Here is a 15,518-nt window from a genome sequence, read left to right on the forward strand (position 1 = left end):
TGGAGAGGCATGACGCGACGAATCGAGAGTACACGCGTTTATAGGTTTAGGGTATAAATTTCTAGCGTAACGCGTCCGCGACTTCGCCGCTTCAAGAGTTTCGTCTACACTTCAACGCGTCTCGATTCTTAAGAACGCTTTACAATAACCAGCACCTTCAATTCGACATTACGATATATTCGTAATGAGTGCTATTTTAATTATTCATGGAAACCCTGCCAGAACCTTCACAGCTACCATCGAGTGCTCGCGTGTCAGTTGGGAATTTCGAAGCTGTTAATGTGTCAGGCAATACATGTACCGCAAATTTATTGCAAGCAAGCTCGATATCCGCACGATCTACCCCAGCAACTGCATCCAGTATCTCTATGGCAGCGTCTGAAAATGTGAAGATTATTCATATTGAGTCGTCGCCAATTGGCGCTACGCCATTTCCAGATAGTACACCGACTGCTTCGGGATCGAAGGACATTGCTTCGGGATCGAAGGACATTGCTTCGGGATCGAAGGACATTGCTCCTGAGCAGGACAATGAATCGGCCAACAAGCGCAAGAGAATCAAACTTACAGAAGAGGAGAAAGCTGAACGAGAGGAAAATAGGAAGAGGAAAATCGAAAACTCCGAAAAAAGGAAAGCCGAAAAAGCGGCTAAGGATACTGAGCGGGAAGTGAAAAAGCGTGCAAAGGAAGAAGAGAAACGGGCAAAGGAGGAGGAAAAACGGAAGAAAGAGGAAGCACTTAAACAAAAAGACAGGGTTTGTACAATGGACATTATAATTATTAAACGGATTGCTAACTTTTGCCAGCAACAATTGCGGTTAGGAAACTATTTTAACAAGAAGCCGACAGCTGCACCAAAGTCACTCGCGGCGTCCGAAATGAAAGAATCAGATGTCGCCAAGAAGTCTGATTACGAGGAAGTTTTTCTGCCTTTTCACGTTAGAGCCAACACCACTCTCTACCCTGCGAATGCTTTCACTCGCGATGGTCCAGCGCTCGATGCTGCCCGTCGAAGTGTCGATCGGTTAATTGCACGGCTCGTCTCATCTCAATCTGCTGTAGACTCCATAGTGATCCCAGAGCCAGCTGCTTCTTCACAAAATTTCGCGGAAATCATGGGTTTGCATCCTTTAAAGCTACGTAAAAGAGGAAGGGCTGTTGCTCAGACTGCCAAAGATGTGATCACCTTATTCAACAATGCACACAGTGAAATCCCAAAGGGTAATACCAGTCTAGAATACGGCACGTCGGAAACGCTTCTACGCGCAGCCCTTCAGTCCCTTCCCCGGAAGTTTCTACGATTTTGTGAAGACCTTAGACCTCCATACAATGGTACATTTACAAAGACTCGACGAATTCAACGAAACAATCCTTTCTTCCGTGACGTTCGCATAAACTACGACTACGATTCAGAGGCAGAGTGGGTTGAGGAAGATGGTGAGATAGGCGAGGACTTGGAAGCAATATCGAATGACAGTGAAGATGACGGGGAGAGTGCAGCGGGCGACTTCATTGATGATGAGATGAAGAACTTCTTGGTTGCAGAGGAAGAGGATAAGCCTAGGAGAAGGATTTTAGCTCCATTGATTCCAGTAGCCAAAGGTATCTGCTGGACTGATTTGAGCACCGGCATCAATCCGGAATTTGATGGTACTGGACTGCAGATTGCGACAATACAGCGTGAGTGTCTCATTTGGGTGTTCTTTATCGTGTTGGCCTCTGACGAGCTTGTAGCCACTATTACTCTCCCGATTGACCCTTTCAAAGACTACTCTCAAGACACCAATGCCTCAATCTCTGATTCGCGCGTCGAAACAAGCAAGACGCCATCCCAGCCTTCAAATACGAACAATGTTGCGTCAACTTCATCTCGGCCGCTTACGATGCGAATCTCTGAAAATGACTTGAAAGAGATACTTCTGAAAATTCAAGGGAGCGACATGACCCAGCTGATGCTCATTGAGACTTTGAAGAAAGAGTATGTGGTTTCTATCTAATTATGCGTAAGGCCATCGATTGTTGATCTAACGAGTCCAGGTTCAAAACAATTTCTAAAGAAAATATTCGATTGACTGTCAAGGAAGTGGCGAAGAGGGTTGGCGACAGAGAGGCCGATAAACGGTGGATCATAGATTCCGATGTATGGAATCTGTACATTGGTCAAAACGCCAGGACCAGTGGAGTAAAATAGGTCAACGCGTCCGGACAGCGGATTTCACCTAAACCTGATCGAATTCTTTAACTTTTTCACTCTCGGCACATTTAAGATATGCATACAGACGACTGGATTTTGTTAAGTGAATGAAAATAGACTTGTGGGTGCCCGATGGTTTTGAGCCGTTCATAGCTTCGATCTAACCTCCGTTTGTACCTAGGTACCTTTCCAGATATGCATTAAGTATATCCTTGCTTCTGTAGTTCTTCGCGCACCAATATTCGTAGCAGAAATCTCAATATCGGTGACATCTCGTCCTTATTGCGGGGCATGAGGTCGCCTTTCATAGGAAATTTGATTCGGCGACATTCTTGAAATAACTCCTCTGCGTACTTGACCCTCTCGTCTGTAATATTTGACTTTGTGTCGCCTCCGCATATTAAAACACTAGTGCTTCTCGGCAAGTCGATAATATCCCGCGCTCGGATACAGCTAGGTATCCATCCTCCGACTGAAACGATTGCGCATAGATTCATCCTGCAAGTGGCGATATCCAGCGCGGCCATGCCACCTTGCCCGTATCCCCACAGTATCACATTTTTAGAAGCTGTGAAGCCACATTTCTTCTCCAAAACTTGCTGAATAATATCCCCAAGAAACATCCTGTTCCTGGAAAATTGTCCGTCTGGACTAAGAAATTCGTCGTCATCTGAAGATCCAGATGCATTTGTCGGGTCTTTGGAAAACACAATATCATCACACCATTGAAAACCACCGATATCGAAAGGCATTGGCATTGGGGCCTGCAGGGCAATAATCGCTGCTCTGGGAAGATTCAATCGAGATGCCAAGGTACTGAATGGGCTTATCGTATCTCCAATCCCGTGTAGCAATAGGATTCTACATACGCTGTTATGAGTCTAGACACTCAGTGTGAGTTTGCTTGATGCACATACGCATGTGTAAGATCTGTTCCTGCAGGAGGTGGAGTTATGGAAACGACAGCGCCGCTGGGGAAATCGGCCGGAGTTGGCAGAATGGGAGTCATTGTACTGAGTGCATTGCTATAAAGTGAAGTAAGCTAGTTCATCACCAAGTTTCGAAAGGAATACAGTTGCAAAATTGTTCTAACTAGATATATCCCTGGGCAAGGGTTTATTTTCAGGGGAGCGTACCAAACACTTAATTGTTGTTGACATTCGACATTCGACGGAAGAAGTGTGAACAGGCCCGTCGAACTGAACCGCAATTCCACTGTGGACATCATCCTTGTGCGCGTCACTACTGAGTAACATTGTCAACCATGTCCCAACATTTGCCGTTATCGATTCCAAGTAACTCGATATTGGAGTTCCTCGAGCAGCATCATGTCGATCCTGTCCTATTAACGTACTCAGTACTACTCGTCTCGGCGGTTGTCGTGATCTACTGCGGTTCGCACGCAACGCTACATCGACCCGATACAGCTCTCCCTGCTGATCCAAATGACCCTAAATTTGATCCGGCAGATCTTTCTCCGCCATCATCACGCGAAAAGCTCATGGAGGAGGACGCTTATCTCATGCCAGTAATGGGCGGCGTCATGTTAGTGGGAATGTACTTCTTGATTAAGAGGGTTAGTGCGAAATACATTGAAATATTTTTTAACGTATACTTTGCCGTTTTTGGGGTGTTTGCCGTTGCTAAGTCGTTTGGGTTCGCATTTAAGGCCATTGCCAAGCGGACCGGTACATCGTTGACAAGGTGGAGGATCACTGTTGTGGAGAATCCTCCTTGGAATGAACTGGCAATGGCCAAACGAAGAGTGGATGGTGAACAGAAGAGTATTGAGAGTATTGATTCTTTGGCTACGACAGATTCATCTGGTGACGTGTCAACCGAACGTGAAAAACTAATGAATCAGCTGGTGAAGACGCCGACGCTACGACAAATGCTGACTCCTTCGTTTTTCATAAATCAGTACAAAATCTCGTCGCAGCTGAGCAAACTTCCCCCGGTCCCCGAAGAAGTGGCGAAATGGTACATATCTTCAGCAGATATTCTTGGATTACCGGTTGGTTTGGCAGTAGTTGTCGGTAATTGGTACACTCAGAACTGGCTGCTAGGGAATATTCTTGGTGCCAGCTTTGCGTTCAGCAGTATCCAGATTTTGATGATTGATTCATTTAAGACCGGCTATATTATGCTCTCTGGACTCTTTGTATATGACATATTCTTTGTTTTCGGTACAGATGTGATGGTTACCGTGGCGACATCTCTAACAGTGCCTATTAAACTTACTGCACCACGGCCTGCTACTGCATCGTCACCTAGAGGATCAAACGCCATGCTCGGACTTGGCGACATAATCGTACCAGCCATATTCCTTTCGCTATGTCTTCGATTCGATCTATGGAACTTCCATCGCAAGAACCCAAATTTGGCGTATGCTTCAGCCAGGAAGTTTCCTAAACCGTTCTTCAACATAGCCATGTTGTTGTACGCTTTTGCATTAGTCACGACCATCGTCATTATGCATGCATTTAAGACTGCTCAACCTGCATTATTATACCTGTGTCCTGGTATCGGTGGTGCAGTGGTGGTGACGGCCATTCTTAGAAAGGAATGGTCGATCATGTGGGGATATAAAGAGGAAACTGAGAAGGACAAACAGGAACAGCTAAGAGAAGAGAACGAAAGGGAGGACAAAGAAATCACGAGTAAGATTGACTCTGGAGATGCAATGAAGTCCTCTGAAAAAGAAGTTGTTGACATTGATCCAAAGTAAGTTGCATTCGGCGAGCTGTATGATATGTTGAAGTGAAAGGGGTTTCTTGTATATAATTCGTGTATTGATTATTTGCTTGTTGTGTCTTTATGAAGACTAGTATACGTCCTGCATATAACGCTAATGTGAATTGGAATCCTCAGAGATATATTAATACCTAACTTTTACCTCTATTTGTGCAGTTACGCCAACTTAAACCAAAACCATCTCTTTCGTACAAGTCTACTCAAGATTTTTCCTCAATATGTATGCATCACCAGCTGGGGTCATCTTCTTGTAATATCCAGTGACCAGATCGCCCTTCTCGAACCCGATATGTTGATACCAGTTCAATGCGTCCTCGTTCTCAACCCACACGTGGCAATATACTTCTTTGACAAACATTTTTTTCGCCTGCTCCAGTATATGATCGACGAGTCTGCGGCCGATACCATAGCCACGGTATGGTGAGAGCACCGCGAGTGTCATTATGTAAATTCGCGTTTGATCCTTGTGGTTAGGCGGAGTTTCCAGGGAGCATCGAATTGCGCCTACTGGTATATCATTGAAGTACGCTGCAGTCGTTATTAGCATCAGTTTGTACTTGCCGTAAAAATCGTTCGACCTACCCAGCTTGGCTAATTCACCAACTACTAAACTATCTTTGTACCATGAATCCGAATACGATGTCGGTAGAACGACACTGTTGATCCGCCTAAGCACACCGATGTTGTTGACCGTTAAGTCATCCAAGGCAATTTTAATATTTGGAACCATCTTTCTTCTATGATGTGCGACCGAAACGTGACAACCGAGAAATAAGACGCACTAAATTGCGAAAGATTTGTTGTACACGAAACTTTCGTTCCTAAGAGCAGGTCCTTTTACAATGGAAAATAATAAGGTTAGGGTACTATTACTCGCATCAAATACCTGAACGTATGGAACCCAGTTCATGCCAGGCTAATCGGAATCCGTGTTGTGAATCTCTATTACACAGGAAGTCAATCGAAAAACTACTAATACATAGCACAAAAATTTGTGTACAAAGTCTATAGATCACCCATGAATATCCATAGCTATCAAAGAAGCCCATCGCAAATAAGAGTACATACAAAATATCAAACCAACTTTCAAAGTAATATAACAAATGCCCTCAGGCACACGCTTCATCTGCAATACAAAAGGCAATCATGTTCATAGTGCAAATCTATTCCCTGGTTCCAACAAAGATAGATAGGCTTCAGAACAATACATGAAAGCATGCGTGCCACTGAGACTAGAAAAAAAAGATAAGATATTTACAAGTGAATAGTCATAAGATCGTTGTGCGAATACTGTTTGTTGCAGAGTGGACACTTTCGAAGTCGGGCATTAAGTCTGTCTTTCGCGCATTCAAAACAGAAACAATGACCGCACACTTTAATTGCGGTATTCTTCCAGTTCTTGGAACACACTGAGCAAATCGCAATCGATCGGAGAGCTTCGATTTGACTGTGATCACCATTGATATGATTCACTGCTGAAGTACTAGATTCAGACTTCCATCGCTCCAGTTCAACTTTCTGTCTCTCGACTTGCTCTTCAGCCTGCCGTCGAGCATCTGTCTCGCCCAAAATCGCTGTACTGCGGGCTTGCAAGTCAGATTGAAGCTTTTCTATCTGAGCTTTGAAACCGTCGATACTAACTGTTTGTTCGCTGCATTTCCGCTGAACTTCTTGCAACTGTTTCTGATATGCGTGTCGCACCGTCTCGAGCTCCGCCAATTGCTTTTCCAATGTCGACACCTTCTGTGAGACTGATTGTTCCGCATCGCGGAGCTGCTGGATAATTTCACCGCTCTTAAGCGACTGTGCTTTAAGCGCTCGATTCTCCAACGCTATCGCTTCCTTTGCACGCATAGCCGAGAAGTATTTCTGATCGGCTTTCGACTTCTCTGCCAAGAGTCGGCTCATTCTTTCCTCGCGTTCCATAATTTCGGTAACCTTTCTAGTACTTTGCGCGTGAGCTTCGTTGAACGCAGTTTCAAGACCTGGCAACTCGGCTGATAAAAACTGATTCTGCTTTTCGAGCTTTTCGATCCGCTTCAGCAATTCTACTGGACTATCATCTGGAGATGGTGTCGGATTACCATTAGTAGTCTCTAGTTGTGACTTTAGCCTTTCAACCTCCATCTCTAGCGTCTTGATCCGCGACGATCTTGTTTCTGCCAACTCCTCAAGTTCTTTCATTGCTATCAATTTCTGCTCTTCTTTGGACTTGCGAATTGATAAATCTTGTAATAGGTCATCTCTAGCAGATCGTATCCGAATCAGATCTTGCTCCGATTTCTTAAGCTGATTTTGAAGATCGTCAGCCATAGCCTTATATTCAGCGGTAAGAAGCTCCCGGTACTCTGTACGCTCGCTAGATAACTTCTCGCTTTCTTGTTTAATGACATCGTTAAGAACTTCCAGGTGACTAGCGCGCGTAGACAAGGCTTCGAATCGAACTTTAAGAGTCTTATACGGTTCTGAATTGAGAACTTCAGCCTCTGATATCGATGTGAGCTTCATATTGAGTTTGCTAATTTCATCCGTCAGGTTGACGACCTTCTCCTGGAGTTGCCGTAATTCCTCAGCTTGCTTTTTCACAACAGCTTCTGACTCTTCTTGAATCCTAGCTATGACCTTCTCGTCTACTTCTTCGGACTGCAATGATAAGTTAGAAGACAGAGTTATGTAATTCAAATCGTATCGACGCGGGCATACCTTTTTCTCATGCTCTGGCTTTTCTTCAGCAGATCCTTCTCTCTTCACGGACGGCGATGACATACCAGTCCTTTCAATTTTGGCTAGAGTGGAACTCTTCAATCGATCCAGCTTTTTCTCCGCCGACATGAACTTGAACGTAGCGTCGGTTAGTCGCCGCGAAATATCTTCTCGTTCATCTCTTAGTCTCTCGTTTTCGGTCTTTAATAGTGTGATTTGAGCAGAAAGCTCGCTCAGACTCTCTTGCAAGATTTTGCTATCAGTAGAGGTGTTTGACGGTAGTGACTGTAGACTTGTGAATATAGGAGTGAGAGATTGTAAGACTGAATCACGTTTTCGTTCAAGATGTATTGAATATTCTTCAGAGGTGGCAAGCAGCAAGGATTTCGGAATCGGTGACTCGTCAGTTTTGCTAGAACCTACAGGTTTCCCTGATAGTATGTTTACTTCATTGAGAAGCTAGAAATTATTAGTAAATCGCAAATTGTACTTTCCCGACGCGAAGGTACATACTTGATCCCACCATAACTCCAGAACACGTAAATGATCATCGTGATAAGCAGACCGTTGTTCAATTTCGGTTACACGAGTCTGTAGTAAGTCGCGTTCTCGACGATATATTTGCATTTGTCTGAAAATGGCCTCCTTTTTGAATAACTGTCAAAGAACGTTAGACCACCAGCCTGCACACAAAATCACTAGAAGCTAATAACACATACAGCTACATCGTCCTGTGACAATGGAACTTCAAATCCATTTGCTGATTTTGATCCGGCGCTCTCAATGTCAGTAGCCTGCCGCTTCAGCGGCGGGGCTTCCAGCTCAGTTTTGACCGACAATGACCGCTTTCGATCATCCATGGGATGATTCTTTATATTCTCTTGTGCTCTTAAATCCAGGATGACGACTGAGTAAACAGAGTCTTGGATTTATTTGGTAGAATTTCTTGTAGTTGAATGGCTAAATTTAAAAAATTTCATCCAAACACTTGCAAGAAACAGGCTAAGGCAATTGTGAATTATCGTTGATACCACTAATTACTACTTCCACCTTCTCAAATCTAATTGCAGTAAACAATTCAACGTGCCGATGTTCCGATGAGAAGCTGGAATTCCTTGAGACGAGATAGCAAGTTAGTCGTCGTTCAACCACATGAAACCAAGTCATAACTAACCCTGTCCTGCAATCAATTAAAACCTCCAGCCCCAGTTAAATGACCAAAACGATGATGTATGTGGAATCTGAGGACAAGCAGAAGGAGGGGACCAAGCTGATAAAATGCGATTCTGGTCGCGCTGTTAAGCCAGAAATATTGAGGGCAAATTCAGCTGGAGGCGAAATCTCCAATTCTTGCGATGCCATTTCCTGAAGTTGCGTGCGGTGCTGCAAAGTTCGCTAATAGTAGCATTTGTCAGCACGGGAATCGTACGTGATTTAAACCTAAATTTATGGTCGCGGAGAAAAACTATGACCCCCGGGCGTTTTCAGTATCCTTTTGTGCTCATCCATCGCTTTTGTATTACCACATTTTTCGTAGTTGGGTTATTTTTTGCAAATACGCAATTGCTTATGTTGTTGTATGCATCTCGACAGCCGTATCGAAATTTACTGGTATGTTTATTTGCATCTCTGGAGGTTGCGTACTGAGTGCTTTAGATATGTTCACTTGGTAACCCCGGCCATAAATACGCCAAATCTCGGCATTCACTTGGGCATATTCTTCTCGACTTCCTCGTAGCAGATCACCATAGGCAGCTAGAACGAGTGCACTCACCTTCCTTAGATGGAGACCTCACCGAAGGTATCTCAAGCCTTAACACAGATCTCCTAAGTCAACGAATTGCCTTGTTCAAGCCGTGTACCTATATGAACGTCAGCGGTATGGCAATAGTGAATGCATGGAAATGGTCACAGAAAAAGTACGGCCAAAGTTCACGACTGGTAATTCTTCATGACGAATTGAGCTTACCTGTCGGAAAGCTGAAAATGAAAGTCGGCGGATCATCCAAGTGAGTCAAAGGTTAATAGTGTTGTGACTCTCAACTGAGATCTAACGCTCATATGCGGATAGAGGACATAACGGGTTAAAAAGCATAGCGACATATATTGCTCCTGATCAATTTACAAAGTGTGGAATCGGTATTGGCCGTCCGGACTCTAGGAGCCCCGAAGTTGTGGCAGATTATGTTCTCAGAAACATTCCACCTAGTGATATGACCGTTATTATGGACCAGGTATATCCTCAATTGTGGCAGATACTGGCAAAGCTTGAAAAAGGAACATAGACAGCATAAGAGCTTGGATAAGGGTCAAGGCTTGGACATAAACTATCTCTACTCGGCGTACGTATCAATTTACAAAGCTGATGTGGCAAACGTATATAATGCATCGTGGTAGCATCGCACTCATTCTACACTGATGATCTTACGTCCTATATGGACAGAGCATGATTCCAATTTGGTATGTTAGTAGTTACGTGGAGTCGCATCCGTTCCGCATTGGTCAAAATCCTCGTCTGGATATTCCGCCGCTCAATTTCATTAGTCCGCACAACCACGGCATGTCGATCCCGTTCCTCATCCAGCCGTTGCCCCAGAGCCGCTTTCTTCGCATTCAACATATCTCGCTGGGCACGCAACTTGTGTCTCGCAGTCACATCTTCCGTCATAGCAATCTCACGGTCGACTTCAGCTCGTTCAGCAAGCACTTTATTTAGCTGCTCCCGTAAGTTACCGCGATCGACCCCGCCTCCACTCTTCGCCCGACGCCAGAAGGTTGCCTGCAATTATTCCTAGTACTACGTCACCGAACATAGCTACGCCATAGTAGTACCATTAAAACCCTAAACCACAGAAGTTGCATTGCCGCTACTTACACAAGCATATGCCGTATATCCACCGTCGTTTGGCACTTCTGTAGTAGGGGGCCGTAATACTTATTTGCGAAGTTGGTGAGATCGGCTTTTGCCGAAAGGGAAATAGAGCACTGGGTGTCAGAGTTTGTAGTTCAGTGACCAGTCATTAGACCTGATGCCCTGACTAATGTGTAAAGCGTACGGGCTAGTTAAAATTTTGAATGTTGAATGCTTGCCTTGAAATAGACTAGTTCATGCAGAGACGATAGGCAACAAAACTTAACTCAGCTTGCGTTTTACGTTATACTTAGGTGCACGCTCACTCCATTTGTGTCTACATCATCCAGAGGCTGGGTCTTTCCTGCTGCTCTTTCTCCACATAACCTCCGCCATTAGTTTATCAACATAACCACCGACACAGAAGAATGCGCTCACGAAGTCCGTTGGTAAGCACGGCACTTCATGCGCTTGCCATAGCGTGCTTGCCGGCACTTGTGAAGGCACATGAGCACGATGAAGAGGACATACCAGAAGGCGAATATATATCAGTCGAACCTATAGATTCGATACTATGGATACACATTGTTGTACGTTGCCATTTATATTGTATGTGTTAGGTCTCCGCTGATAGAATAGCTGATGATGCTCGCGTTCGGTATTATATTCCCGGTCGGTATGATTCTAGGAATGACCAAAAACAGATTCCATGTACCCCTACAAACTGCTGGCGCTGCCATTGCAATCGTTGCTTACTTCCTCGGCCATCATCATAAGGGTCGGCAGTTTCCTGGTGATAATATCCACTCTAAATTTGCGTCATTCCTAATGAGTCTCATGTTCTTGCAGATCGCTCTAGGCATGTATCTGAAGCTCCATTTAGAGCGGGGCATCTTGGGCAGAATACGACACATCATGGTGATCATGCATGGCGTGTGTGGCAAGATCATACCCATTACGGCCTGGATACAGATGGGATTTGGTGGTATTACGGCCTTAGGATTCTGTCACGGTGACCACTTGGGCCAGTGTCTTGCTCACGGGGTAAGCTACACAACTTTGGTAATCGACGCAATACAGACTAACGTGTATGTATTTATAGATAATGGGCAGTGCGTTTATAGCCTATGGATGCATCTTGGCAATCATGGTGTTGGTCGGTCAGTCATGGCTTGCTCGAAGCGGCCGCAGCCAGGAATTCTATGATAGCGCCGTAATTACCGCCTGGGGTATTGTCAACACGTTCACCGAACACCGCTGGGGTCAGCCGTGGAGCCATGGTGATTACCAGCACAGTATGTTTCAGGTTGACGGTTCTGATAAGTATGTTTGTCTAATTCGGAATTCTAGCCAGTATGGGAATTATTTGGTGGTGCGCGGGCATGCTTGGGCTGTTTTTGTCGCGAAAGAATGGCCGCCCACAACGTAATCACATCCCCGCCCTCGTTATCCTCCTCACCGGATGGACCATGTCTGTGCACGCTCAGCATCTCGAACTCTCTACTAAGGTACACGCGATGTTTGGCTACGCTCTCATGGGCGCCGGTGTTTGTCGTATTATTGAGGTCTCATTCGTGCTCCACGACGCCAACACTGATGGCGACGTCAAGTCTTTCCAGTATCTCTCGCCGTTCCTATTGGTAGCTTCTGGATTTTTATTCATGTTTGCAAATGAGGAGCAGTTACAACTCATCAATGAGAACCACATCGATCACGCCAGTTACACATTGTTCATCTACTCCGTTGCATTCTTGGTATTTTTGTGTAAGTTAGACACTGCTAGCTCCGTGCTAGTTAGAAGATGAAAACGTAATAAGCTAAATGAATGTCAGATTTCTTGCTATTGATTGCCTTGTGGCAGCGATTGTCAGGCAACTCGTTCGAAGGAGTGAAATACGAGGTGGCGAATGATGGGTCAAGTGGCAGTTTCGTTGCAACTACCACATTTGACATCGAGGCGGATAGGCAGGTACGGGAAGCTGAGGAATTTGAGTTGAATGGCTTGCTTCGCAGCAGTGGCGGCAGGAGTGACTAAGCGTGTGATATCCAAAGTGCAGAGAAGGTCGCCTATAGAGAACGAGCAGCTATCAATTGGGTGGTGAAAGATGCCCTGCGTTCTATAGTTAATTTGTCATGTCACATTTTTACTTCTAGATTCTGACGATTATTTTGATAGCCTAATTGTATAGTATACGAGTGGCAGACGTAGAAATGTTGACGAATTTTGTATGGTACATATCGAATTGAGCATGAATCCTTGGATTTTTCTTTACTCAGATTTGATTTAGATGTTATCGCCTTTCTTGGTATTGTGGGGCTATGTTACACCAGAAGTTCTGTATCGGACGAGGTTGGGTGCGCGTTCAATAAAAATTGAACCAGAGCTTTTAGACTGTAAATATTGTTTTTGTCATTTGTTAATTGTCATGGATCTACAGCAGCCATGAAGTAAACAACTGCTTGACTATAGTCCTGGTTGAATTTTATGCCGTTGGTTCGTGCGCAGCTCGTCCACAAGTCGCAACTTGCTCCCGCCGAGTTGTCGCAAAGCTTCCCCGAGCGCACGAAAATTTCGTTCGCTACGAGCTCTATCACTCTACGCATCCAACGCTAAACGAACAATCGGCAGCACCGCCGCCTGCAACCGAAATTTGCTACCTATAGTCGCAGAAACTGTTATCATCTTGAAGCAGCAAATGTATTTACAACAATAATGGCAGGACGACCGCACTTGAGACCCAGCACCGGCAGCACATATTTTCGCCCCCTTCAGCACCAACGGCACCAAGCCCTTCACACATCCACTCCTCTCAATAAGAACTCAATCTCGATAGTGCATCCCGTCCATCACAGGATCCGATATAAAAAGAATCAGCTGCAGCCGGCGTACAAGGATATTCTGCAGACACCGAAATGGGATACACAGTCTCATTTGTTCAAGCCGCAGTACACGCAGCAATCCCGCCTTGAAGAGCATTATAACACTACAATTGCCTCTGATTTGCTTCTCGCGAATTTTGTGCACAACGAGCGGGTTATTCCTGGTCGCAAGAGACAGGAGTGGGATGGATCTTCACAGTACCATATTAATCGCCCAAAACGTGCGCCTGCGGGATCGGCTGTTGAGACACCGGACATTAAGCAACGGACATTCAAAAACATTCCACGATTGGAGGCTATTTGGATACATGCGTTTGTGCGTGATGCAGTTAGAGTTAACCAGGAGCGGGCGCTGCCGACGATGGTCATGATGCAACAGATCACAGGCAAGAAGCCGCGACCTGTGTACTCCAAAGCTACGGTGATGACATGGCGACTACGGAAGAACATGATGGTGGGCGCAAAGGTCAAGATTCAGGGACCGGATATGTACCAATTTTTCGCCACACTGGTGGAGGTAGTATTACCCCGAATCAAGGATTTTAAGGGCGTCGAGAATACGTCTGGAGACATGTTTGGCAATATCTCGTTCGGTTTGGAGCCTGCGGATGTCAAGTGGTTTCCTGAAGTAGAAGGAAGTCCAGAACTGTGGCCCAATCTTGCAGGTTTGCACATCACCTTGGTGACTGGTGCACAGACTGATCCACAGGCGAGAACGATGCTCTCTGCATTGGGGTTGCCGTTTGTGGGCAAAGAGCGTTTGCACAATGTGCCAAGTTTCGAGGCATTGGAAGCTATTGATCGCAAGAAGGGCATCGTTTATAATTATTAGATGATCGACAGTGCATTGCTGAGAGACAGATGTGTTTGTAGATAAACTTGATTAAGAGAATAATATTTTTGTATTATAGCCTTTGTATTTTGATGACAGCTTTTAGAGCTCTTCTGTTACTTGCGTCCATGGCACTGGCGATTTTTCGTCTACATGTGTTTTGACGTCAGCAAGCTGGACAGCCAGTGCATACGCCTTTTCTTCCATATTATCTTCAATCCTTCGCCAATTTCTGTAAATACAAGACATCAGATTCAGAGTCTGTCGCATCTGCAAGTCTTTTTCAAGCCTCATCCCAGAACCATGCTCCAAGTCTGCGAAAAAGGTAAACAGGTGGATATAATCTCTCTGTTTTCTGTCTGCAAGACGGTATTCCAGGACAAATTTCTCGTATGCTCGCGCTAGCATAATTTGATCATAATCCACATGTTGATTCTGAAATTCTAGCATGATTTGCTCTATCTGAGTCATGGGATTTGGACCTGGGCCCAGTATATCGCGATATTCCTCGAACTGTCGTGGAAGAACTAAACGTTTATAGTGATCCCAAATACGGGTGATGTTATCCCAGTGTGCCTCGAATTCAGCCTTCCAATAATCAATTGTAGCCTTCAAATAATCAGCGGTACAGTCACCAGTTACATTGCCTAGCTGAGTCAGAACAAGTTCGTGTTCCTCAACAGTTTTTTGACAGTACTCGCAATATGCCAGCTCACAGTTATATATAGATCTCATAACCTTTAAGAACCCCAGAGGATTTGTGTCGAATGATACTGATTCCTCCTGCCCCGAAGAATCTGTGTTCAAATTTCGCTCCCTTTCTCCAACAGCATCCTCCAATGCAGACATTGGACTCCATGCCGTTGTTCGTTTGCAAGTACTGAAATCTGGGTCAATCCGACAGCCAACATTAATATCGAAAGCTCTCGTGGGCGGACTGCTATTCAAAGCGTCTTTAAAAAGTTTGAACTTCTTTCTAAATAGTTGCACAGAGATTGCGAGCGTCTGTAGCTGGCGCAAATGCACTACCGTCGCCGGGGGTATGACCATCGTCAAATAACTGTTCCTGGCGACTGACTCAGAGAGCGGCTAATGCAGGTTTTCGCAAAATCGCGAGAATTATTCGAATCGATTCGCAAAGAATGCTTTCTGCGAGAAGTAAAATCTGATAGCCTTTACGTTCTAAATCGGTCTCCTAGCAAAAAACTCAACAAAAACTCGCAAAACCCGCAAAATGCGAAATTAAAAATCGGTCGGATTTGCTTCCTTGCCCCTCCCTAACCCGATGGGATGCCTAATCTTGA

General features: G+C 44.9%; 10 protein-coding genes across 10 annotated transcripts; 5 read left to right on the forward strand and 5 right to left on the reverse strand.

Annotated features, from left to right (window-relative positions):
- Positions 1 to 6: 6 nt before the first annotated feature.
- V1513DRAFT_436822 (chromatin assembly factor 1 subunit A-domain-containing protein) lies at positions 7 to 2,473 on the forward strand. The gene is made up of 5 exons (XM_066896831.1): positions 7 to 755; positions 807 to 1,680; positions 1,735 to 1,978; positions 2,038 to 2,315; positions 2,376 to 2,473. Exons 1-4 carry the CDS (start codon positions 207 to 209, stop codon positions 2,189 to 2,191), a joined length of 1,821 nt encoding a protein of 606 aa, XP_066756332.1. The 5' UTR covers positions 7 to 206; the 3' UTR covers positions 2,192 to 2,315; positions 2,376 to 2,473.
- Positions 2,196 to 3,291, reverse strand: V1513DRAFT_113228 (uncharacterized protein). Its single transcript, XM_066894128.1, has 2 exons — positions 3,112 to 3,291; positions 2,196 to 3,055 (listed from the first exon to the last, which is right to left on the reverse strand). The coding sequence occupies exons 1-2, from the start codon at positions 3,201 to 3,203 to the stop codon at positions 2,395 to 2,397; spliced, it is 753 nt and encodes a 250-aa protein (XP_066756333.1). The 5' UTR covers positions 3,204 to 3,291; the 3' UTR covers positions 2,196 to 2,394.
- A 116-nt stretch (positions 3,292 to 3,407) lies between these two features.
- V1513DRAFT_436825 (signal peptide peptidase-domain-containing protein) lies at positions 3,408 to 5,095 on the forward strand. Its single transcript, XM_066896832.1, has one exon. It carries the CDS (start codon positions 3,459 to 3,461, stop codon positions 4,920 to 4,922), a length of 1,464 nt encoding a protein of 487 aa, XP_066756334.1. The 5' UTR covers positions 3,408 to 3,458; the 3' UTR covers positions 4,923 to 5,095.
- A 49-nt stretch (positions 5,096 to 5,144) lies between these two features.
- Positions 5,145 to 5,678, reverse strand: V1513DRAFT_456395 (acyl-CoA N-acyltransferase; the record flags this gene model as incomplete). Its single annotated transcript, XM_066899568.1, has 2 exons — positions 5,145 to 5,476; positions 5,531 to 5,678. 2 exons carry the CDS (start codon positions 5,676 to 5,678, stop codon positions 5,145 to 5,147), a joined length of 480 nt encoding a protein of 159 aa, XP_066756335.1.
- Positions 5,679 to 6,202: 524 nt separating this feature from the next.
- Positions 6,203 to 8,511, reverse strand: V1513DRAFT_429236 (BRE1 E3 ubiquitin ligase-domain-containing protein; the record flags this gene model as incomplete). The annotated part of the gene is made up of 4 exons (XM_066896315.1): positions 6,203 to 7,591; positions 7,652 to 8,110; positions 8,165 to 8,308; positions 8,371 to 8,511. 4 exons carry the CDS (start codon positions 8,509 to 8,511, stop codon positions 6,203 to 6,205), a joined length of 2,133 nt encoding a protein of 710 aa, XP_066756336.1.
- Positions 8,512 to 9,220: 709 nt separating this feature from the next.
- V1513DRAFT_372946 (peptidyl-tRNA hydrolase) lies at positions 9,221 to 9,936 on the forward strand (the record flags this gene model as incomplete). The annotated part of the gene is made up of 3 exons (XM_066894801.1): positions 9,221 to 9,262; positions 9,308 to 9,660; positions 9,723 to 9,936. The coding sequence occupies 3 exons, from the start codon at positions 9,221 to 9,223 to the stop codon at positions 9,934 to 9,936; spliced, it is 609 nt and encodes a 202-aa protein (XP_066756337.1).
- A 146-nt stretch (positions 9,937 to 10,082) lies between these two features.
- On the reverse strand, positions 10,083 to 10,486 carry V1513DRAFT_422829 (uncharacterized protein; the record flags this gene model as incomplete). The annotated part of the gene is made up of 2 exons (XM_066896001.1): positions 10,083 to 10,430; positions 10,484 to 10,486. The coding sequence occupies 2 exons, from the start codon at positions 10,484 to 10,486 to the stop codon at positions 10,083 to 10,085; spliced, it is 351 nt and encodes a 116-aa protein (XP_066756338.1).
- A 444-nt stretch (positions 10,487 to 10,930) lies between these two features.
- On the forward strand, positions 10,931 to 12,307 carry V1513DRAFT_372962 (uncharacterized protein; the record flags this gene model as incomplete). The annotated part of the gene is made up of 4 exons (XM_066894803.1): positions 10,931 to 11,092; positions 11,142 to 11,546; positions 11,605 to 11,797; positions 11,853 to 12,307. The coding sequence occupies 4 exons, from the start codon at positions 10,931 to 10,933 to the stop codon at positions 12,305 to 12,307; spliced, it is 1,215 nt and encodes a 404-aa protein (XP_066756339.1).
- Positions 12,308 to 12,980: 673 nt separating this feature from the next.
- Positions 12,981 to 14,461, forward strand: V1513DRAFT_436835 (mitochondrial 54S ribosomal protein uL5m). The gene has a single exon (XM_066896833.1). The coding sequence runs from the start codon at positions 13,216 to 13,218 to the stop codon at positions 14,212 to 14,214; it is 999 nt and encodes a 332-aa protein (XP_066756340.1). The 5' UTR covers positions 12,981 to 13,215; the 3' UTR covers positions 14,215 to 14,461.
- V1513DRAFT_436836 (uncharacterized protein) lies at positions 14,290 to 15,449 on the reverse strand. The gene has a single exon (XM_066896834.1). It carries the CDS (start codon positions 15,262 to 15,264, stop codon positions 14,317 to 14,319), a length of 948 nt encoding a protein of 315 aa, XP_066756341.1. The 5' UTR covers positions 15,265 to 15,449; the 3' UTR covers positions 14,290 to 14,316.
- Between the last annotated feature and the right edge of the window lie 69 nt (positions 15,450 to 15,518).

Source organism: Lipomyces chichibuensis, assembly GCF_038497645.1.
Source record: "Lipomyces chichibuensis strain CBS 12929 unplaced genomic scaffold V1513scaffold_2, whole genome shotgun sequence".
In the NCBI taxonomy this organism is placed as follows: domain Eukaryota; kingdom Fungi; phylum Ascomycota; class Lipomycetes; order Lipomycetales; family Lipomycetaceae; genus Lipomyces; species Lipomyces chichibuensis.